General features: G+C 42.9%; 1 protein-coding gene across 18 annotated transcripts in view; it reads right to left on the bottom strand.

The window, feature by feature from the left end:
• The window catches only part of TRDN (triadin), a 411,085-nt gene that overhangs the window by 197,784 nt on the left and 204,775 nt on the right, over positions 1-8,526 (bottom strand). For 16 of the 18 annotated variants that reach the window (XR_010727714.1, XR_010727713.1, XM_066248538.1 and 13 more), the window contains exons 11-12: positions 7,116-7,175; positions 5,931-5,990 (exon numbers count right to left, since the gene is read on the bottom strand). Coding sequence is in view for 14 of the 18 variants with exons in the window: in XM_066248538.1 (XP_066104635.1) it covers positions 5,931-5,990; positions 7,116-7,175 (120 nt within the window). In the remaining 4 variants the exon portion in view is untranslated. The remainder of the gene's footprint in view (positions 1-5,930; positions 5,991-7,115; positions 7,176-8,526) is intronic. The other 2 variants (XR_010727716.1, XR_010727715.1) reach the window with 1 other exon arrangement.

An 8,526-nucleotide genomic window follows, 5' to 3' on the forward strand; every position in this document is an offset into this window, starting at 1 on the left:
ATTATACCGCTCAATGATACCAGCAGCCTGGGGGTGGTAGGAAACATGGTACTTCCAGTCCATCCCCAGCTCTTGAGCCCATTGCCTCACCATTGAACCAGTGAAGTGGGTACCATTGTCACTTTCAAGGACCAGCAGCCGCCCATATGCAGCACTCAGGTGGTCCAGAGCCTGTATGACTGTCCCTCTGGCCAGGGTTAAGGGTGGGGTAAGCAGCAAGCAGACTGGTGGCAGTATCTATACAGATGACTGCATACTGATACCCTTCTGACTTTGGTAAGGGTCCAATGATGTCTATCTGCCATCGTGTCAGTGGAATATGCCCCCTCTGGATCTGTCCAGGTGACACCAGTGGTCTCCGAGGGTGCTCCTTGAAACATACTGCACATTGCTCACAGGCTGCAAGTATCTCTGCATAGGACCCAAGCAAGTTCCACGCCTTAACCGTAGCCCACATAGTTTTCTGTCCCGCATGGAACAGGCACCAGTGGAGCCACTGCACCACATCACCTGCAAGTGCAGTCTCCAACCATCGCACCCTTGCCAAGGTGTCTGCCTCATCATTCCCAGGATGGGCTAGAGGGGCATGCCCTGTGACATGATATACTGTCACCTGCTTCTGGTGTCCTATTTCCCATAAGTCCTGCCACATGGCCTGACCCCATAGTGGACGGTGCATTACCATCCACTGGTTAATGTGCCAAGTAGCAATCCAAAGGGTCAGTCCACGATAGACAGCCCAGCTGTCAGTGCAGATCACCAGAGGTGAAGGTTCATTATGAGCAACTAGCCAAACAGCTCTTAATTCTGCCCATTGGCTGCTCTGGCCTGTACCTGTGTCCATCCAAATAGTCACAGTGGCTGGATGGAAGGCTATGGCCATCCACTTGGCAGTTTGGCCCCTACTGGAACCATCAGTATACCAGGTGTCCTCGGGGATGGGCATCCAGCTCTCTTGGTAGGGATTGACTTCAGGATCTGTCTCCTGATCCCCAGCTGCACCTGACTCTAAGGTCGCATAGATGACTGGACCCAAGACTTCCTGCAGTTATATCAATAAAAAAAAGGCATTGGCTAAGTCTGCCACAAAGTGGTATGTCCCCAACTCATGGCTTAGCAGATCTATCATGCTAGCTATCAAGGGAACAGCGGCGTGCAAAGGAGGAACAAATTTATTAAATTCTCTGTAATCTACTGTCATTCTCCAGGTTCCATCTGCTTTGCGCACAGGCCATACCGGGGAGTTGTAAGAACTGTATGCTGGCCGGATGATCCCCACCTTTTCTAGTTCGAGGATCATCCCTGTGACTTCTTCATAACCACCTGGCAGGCAGTACTGCTTGGTGTTAGTCACATGCCGAGGGATGGGTAATTGCAAAGGGGAATGTGATGTGTGCCCCCACATCTGCCTTCATAACCCTGATCCACAACCGGAACTCTCCGGCTGTAGTTTCCAACCACAGTCCTTGCAAGACATCTATCCCCAAAATATATTCAGGAATAGGGGATACATATACCTTATACAGCTTAGGAGGCAGTCTTCCTATCCCCAATGAAATAGTTATTGGCTTCACTCGAACAGTTTCATCCCCATAACTGTCAATGGCCACTGAGGTCCCAGAAACCACTCTGGGTTCCCATAGAGGAGGGAATATTCTGCACCTGTATCCACCAAGGCCAACACCCGTTGTACATTGGAAGGGGACCAGTGGATAGCCAGTTCCACGTGTGGCCCCTGTCCCTGCCTATCCCTGTTAGACGGGTTTCTCAGCCCTTTTCCTATTCAAACTGGTACAATGGGTCTTGGGAGTTCTTCTCTCCCTTGGCTGTCTCTATCATATAATCTTGTAACCGAGCTGCCCGCATACCAAACGTTTTATTGGTAGCTGCTGGGACCTTTTGTCTCTGTGGCTGGAACTTCTGTTTTGGTTTAAGCTGCCTCCAAAGCTCCAAAAGAATTTTATTAGACTGGCTATCTAATTTCTCCTTATCTGCTCCAGCCACAATCAAATCTACCCACATCTGTGTTCAGGTAACCTTTATAGGCCTATTTCCCTTGTTAGTCAGGACGGGGGGTGGGGATGGACGTAGGCAGCAGCCCTCACTGCTTTATGATCCTGAGCAGCCTCCAGCTCTCCCAAATCAGCTACCATCTGTGTAACTACATTGATGGGCTGGCCCACATAAGGGCCCAAGATAGCCACAAGTGACCCAAAAAGGGCTGACAGGGAGCTAGCAAGGATAAAGTCCCTCATTTTTACCATAAACACTTCCTCGTCTGGCCCATGGGACTTCAGGTTGAAAGCAGCATTCTTCATACCTAGTTACCGAAGGACCTTTACTAACTCACTGTAGCACTGCGACCAACTCACTGCCCTCAGCAATTCTCCAGCATTCTGCCAGACCATACGAATGGCAGCCATCACCCATTCTAATAGGGTATGCTCTCCTGGGTTGCCATGGCGGTTCTGAAGATGCTGCCTCAAGGAGGAGTGTGTGGTAATGGTGGGCAATTTCTCCATCTCTGTTCTGGAGAGCATGGTGCCACCCACCCCTATGTCCCATAATTGTGGTAACCAGACTACAAGGATTTGGTAGGTTTCTGCCTAAATTGTGCCCCCAACTCCATCAGCTCTGCCTGGGTATAGGGCCAGACCACAGAGTGTTCCATTACCTGGGCAGGAGGCTGTGGCTGCCCCTGAGGGACTCTTTGTTGCTGGGTTTTTACCTTCTTGGCAACCCCTTCTTGGCAACCACTAGTCGGGCTCTGAGTGTGCGTATGGCAGCTTCAGCCTGAGTTTTCTCATCCTCAGAAGAGGAGTTGCAAGCGCCTGCTCCTGCCGACTGAAAGCCAATCCACCAGCACGGATGCTGCTGCTCCTTTGGTGACCATTTAGGCTCCTGTGGCTGCTGGCCTCTGGCTAGAAGCTGAGACTTGAGCTCTTGAACCTGTAGTTGTTTCTCCAACAGCTGCCAATGCAAATGTTCAGCTTCCAGGGCATACTGCAACTCGCAAACCCATAATTCCTTCTCCAGTGCTCACTCCAGTTCCAGCCTTTTCTGCCGTTCGATTCACAATTCATCCTGGAGCTTTTGACCTTGGGTAGCTTCTTGCACAGAACTTCTGGTTTCCTCTTTAGTAAAAAACACCCAGCCCATGGCCCCTAAAAGGACAGCCATGGGGAGCCAGAACAGCAACCAGTCCTCTACCCCACACCTCAAGGGTGGTGGCTCCATTCCAATCTCTGAATCCTGCTGCAAACTACGCTAGTTGTAAGGTCGGGGGCTGCCACCATCATGGCCATTCACATGCAGGTTCTCATTGAATTTGGGCAGGTGGTAAAGAAATGGTGGAGTTGGAGGATGGTGGGCCATTCTGTTTATTGGTGTCTCACCAAGATAGGCAAGTCACAAGAAAAACCAAGGGAAAAGCAGAAAACCTGCTTTTTCCATGGAGGGCAAGGGATCAGGGGGAGGAGAAAAAAGAAGTTCTCCTGCACCTCTCCGTTGTGGGGCAGAGTCTCTCTTCCAGTAAACATTGACAGTGGCCCCTCCCAATCAGGAAGGCAACCTGCAACCTCACAGCATTGCCCAGCCCCCATTACAAAATATAAGCGAGCAAACAAAAATCATATTTACAAACTTATTTGACCACGACTCACCATTGAGTTTTGCCAAAAGATTTTTCTTTTTTTTTCTGATTTTGAATGCATATGAGCAATATTTTGATGATTGCAATTTAAAACTTTCTTGTGAAAACATTTTAGCAAACCTGATGATCTAAGAAGAAAAACCTCATTTCTCTTTAATACTCAATCATGTAACTGTCAAAAACACATTGACCCAAGCAACAACCAATTTCCAGTATCATTATATAGGCAAAACTATGTATTCCCTTCTGATATATTTTATGATATAATATATATTTTTATCAAGAAAATAAAGTTTTTAATAAAACAAAATGAGTAATTGTTCAGTAATGTAAAAGACTCTATAACAATATCTTTAATAACAAAAATTCAAATGCAAAGTGATTGGCAAGCAACTCCCAAACCCACAGAATATTTGGCTGTCTATTTCTGGACATTTCATGAACCATACAATTATGCAGCTCAATGTTTTACAATTTTTTTCCTCTCTGTTTATGGCATGATGTCAGAGATTTCTTGGACTTTCTATTTGATATTAACTAAAGGTAACCAGTGTCTAATCTGGTATTGTTTAATCTCCTTTTTCAGGCTCCTTTCTCAGCAGCTCCCTTTCCCTGCCTATGCAATTACTTTTTCAGAAGTGAAGAGTTTTCACTCATGCCATCTAGCCTGCCTGCTCTCCCTAGACAATGTCTTATTTTGAAATTCTCCCTTCAACCTCTCCCTCATGAAAGCTTACCTACTGACTCATTTCCTAGGGCATTGTTTTCACCTTATTATTGTATAGAGAAAATCTGGAAATCTCATTCACTTTACAAGTTAATAGCTGAGAGGAATTAGTCTGTTACTCATACATATGGTCCATTAGAGATTTGCATTTTAATAGAGGACAATTCTTTCATAACTCAAAGGAATGGAATATCTTTGATGGTGGAATTTCAAGCATCACTGACATTAGTGGAGAAAAAATTGGGGGTAGGAACACTTATCACCAAACCATAACAGTGAGATGCTATCAGATTCAAGCTTAACCTAATAGAGGCAAATATTCATGTCTGAACAAGAATAAAAGCAGAACTAAATTTAAAGCAAAAATCTAAGCTGTTGAACAACCTTATTTCTTAATGGGATGCCTTATTCTCTCTCAGCTTTTTATCTTTGCAAAGTGGTCTTATTCTATATAGCTCTTCTCAATTTCATTATGTCTTTACCAAGATGGCTTAAAGTTCCCCTCAGCTTCTCTAAACTTAACACGGTTTTGTCCTGACCTTGGGCTCCTGATCTCCCTTTTCTTTGAACATTTAATGTAGAAAAATTAATTTAAAATATTTGTTCTGCTGTTTGGGGATAGACATCTTTTTAAGAAATATCTTTTCAGTTTTGCAACCTAAGAATGTCTTTTTCAGGGTCCTGGGAGTCATTCCTTAGAAATGTATTCATCAAGAAAGATAATACCTCTATTGCCCAATTACTGTGGGAAGGTAAGAACCTAACTCCTTAGAGGTACCTTGCTCCAAATTGTAATACTACATTTCTGTCACAAAGATAAGAGAATATTTACTTTTACTTTAAGTAAGGCCAATTAGCAAACACAGATGGCCCATAATCCCCTCATGCCGTTTCAGCTCTCAAAACTTTCCTCTTCTTCGTTTCAGTGGAATTGATTCTGAATCAGTTCTGGTCTCTCACCCCTATAGCAATAGCTTTGAATAAAGTATTTCTGCCTATTTAACTTTGTCCGTGCAATTTTGTCTTTGACATCTGTACTTGGACAGATTTAAGTACTTATATCCAATTTGCTTCCTTTGCCCCAATATTCTTTTTTCTTTCTTTTTTTCTTCTTTTTTTGGTATTTTTCTAAACTGAAAAGCAGGGAGGCAGATAGACAGACTCCTGCATGCACCTGACCAAGATCCACCCGGCATGCCCACCAGAGGGTGATGCTCTGCCCATCTGGGCTGTTGCTCCATTGCAACTGGCACCATTCTAGTGCCTGAGACAGAGGCCATGGAGTCATCCTCAGCACCCAGCCCAACTTTGCTCCAATGGAGCCTTGGCTGTGGGAGGGAAAGAGAAAGACAGAGAGAAAGAAGAGGGGGAAGGGAGGAGAAGCAGATGGGTGCTTCTCCCATGTGCCCTGGCCGGGAATCAAACCTGGGACTTCCACACGCCAGGCTGTCATTCTACCACTGAGCAAACCAAACAGGACCACCTCAATATTTTTTCAAATACCCTGAAGCAAACATTTTAAACATAATAGGAAACAAAGGATTACAATACCTTTTTTTTTCACATCAATGACAGTTTCCTTATCAGTTTTCTTTTTGACATCTTCTTTTTCTGGTAGTAAAATAAGAAAATTATAAGCCTCTACTTGTTTAATTTTAATTGGGGCACACATGACACATGACTGCCATTAAAAAATCCATTTTGTCTTGTATAGAGTAATCCTAAATCAGAGCCATAAATCATCTCAAATATGAATGAACTGGCACCTTCATAACAGAATAGTGGCTTTGGTGTGCTTTCTCTTCAGGAAGAGAGCAAATTTTTGTTAAGTTCAATAAAAACAGCCTGATTAGGCAGTGGTGCAGTGGACAGAGCATCGAACTGGGATGTGGAGGACCCAGGTTTGAGACCTCGAGGTTGCCAGCTTGAGCGCGGGTTCATCTAGTTTGAGCAAAGCTCACCAGCTTGGACCCAAGGTTGCTGGCTCAAGCAAGGGATTACTCAGTATGCTGTAGCCCCATGGTCAAGGCACATATGAGAAAGCAGTCAATTAACAACTAAGGTGTCACAAAGAGAAACTGATGATTGATGCTTCTCATCTCTCTCTGTTCCTGTCTGTCCCTATCTATCCCTCTCTCTGACTCTCTCTCAGTCTCTGTTAAAAAATAAAAAAGACAGTAAAAACATTAAACAGCATTATTAATTATTGTATAGTTTAGTAGTTTTTCTAAAGGATTTTAAGAGGAATATATTGAATGTTCCCTGGGCTATCCACTGCAAGCATGTCAAAACTCAGAAGTCTGTGAGGCTCATTTGGGACTTCAGATGCATTATATGAAAAATAACATCTAAAAAGATGGAGACGAACAAAACTAATTTACTAGTTTCCTCTCCATACAATAAATAATCCGCTCTTTTGAAAGATACATTTTATTAAACTGAAAGAATTAAATTGTAGTCATCATATACATTGTCAAGTAAAGTACTGAATTAGAACAACTACTCCTAAGAAAAAGGATAATCAGTAACAGTTTTTCATAAGTTGGCTTGAATTTTCTTTCCAAAAATTTATCAATTTCAACTATTTTTGGAATATTGTAAGTCTCAAGAGTGTTTGTTAATAACAACAATAAAATTATTTAGAGATTTTCATTCCTAGATGATAATAACTTTACCAGTATCGTCATACATAAATGGTAATAGATTTATGTGTTGCACAGTTTTTAAATACCTTACCTTTCTTTTTTGTTTCAGCAGTCACTTTCTTCTCAGCTTTCTTCTTTTCTCCTTCTTTTTCTGGAGAAGAGATTTAAAGTACGATATTTATAAAAATTTAGTACAAAAAGGAAACTACGATTGGAATGGATTACTGTTAAGTCAGTTCTGCCTTCAAATCGCTTTGTGACTTTGAGCAAGTGATTTAATCCTACTAAACCTTATTTCCCTCCTTTATAAGATAACAATACCTCCCTCAAAGTTAGATAACACTGGGAAACAATTTTTTTTTTCATTTTCTGTTGCATGAGGTTTTGGAACTTTTTCTATATATTTCTGCATCACTGATTCTAAATCTGAAATCTGTTTTTTGGTGCATGCTCTAGTTTTTATGCAATTTTAATTTCTTTTTGTTACAGTTAATGGCATGCAATGCTTTTTAAAGTAGAGTTAAAGAGCAGTGACTCTTGGACTGAACATAACCACAAGGCAATTAATGTTTTACAAACATCACTTTTACATAATTGTAGTTGTTTTTAAATGTAAAAAATTATTATCTGATAAAAAACACCCTCTTATTTTGTTTTAAGATTAAATCATGGCTTCTTCGAGTAGGTGTAAATGTAAGAATAGTCCTGATACCTGTTATATCTGTGGCTGTTACACACTTTAACGTCAAAGGCACAATATGTATATATTTTTTGTATTTTTCCGAAGCTGCAAACGGGGAGGCAGTCAGACAGACTCCTGCATGCGCCAATGGGGATCCACCCAGCATGCCCACCAGGGGGCGATGCTCTGTCCATCCTGGGGCGTCGCTCTGCCACAATCAGAGCCATTCTAGTGCCTGAGGTAGAGGCCACAAAGCCATCCTCAGCGCCTGGGCAAACTTTGCTCCAATGGAGCCTTGGCTGTAGGAGGGGAAGAGAGAGACAGAGAGGAAGGAGAGGGGGAGGGGTGGAGAAGCAGATGGGCGCTTCTCCTGTGTGCCCTGGCCGGGAATCGAACCCAGGACTCCTGCACGCCAGGCCGACACTCTACCACTGAGCCAACTGGCCAGGGTGCAATATTTAATCATTTGTGACACATGCATATATTGCCTATTTTTAAGTTTCCTTTGATGATCAAGACAAGAATTGGCCTCCTCATATTGTGTGTCATAATTGTGAGGAAATGCTTCATGACTGGACAAAAGGAAAATGCAAAGAAATGCCTTTTGGTATTCCCATGGTTTGGCTTGAACCTAAGGACCACAGCAGTGACTTATTTCTGTCTGATCCATACAAAGGGCATCCGCAAGAAAAAATGGCATATAATTGCATATCCTAATATTCCTTCAGCAATACGACCTATCCCACACTGTGAGACACTCCCAGTTCCAGTTTTCAATGGTTTTATTTCTTCTAAGAATGAAGAAAGTAAACATGGTGAT

Source organism: Saccopteryx bilineata, chromosome 12, assembly GCF_036850765.1.
Source record: "Saccopteryx bilineata isolate mSacBil1 chromosome 12, mSacBil1_pri_phased_curated, whole genome shotgun sequence".
NCBI lineage: Eukaryota > Metazoa > Chordata > Mammalia > Chiroptera > Emballonuridae > Saccopteryx > Saccopteryx bilineata.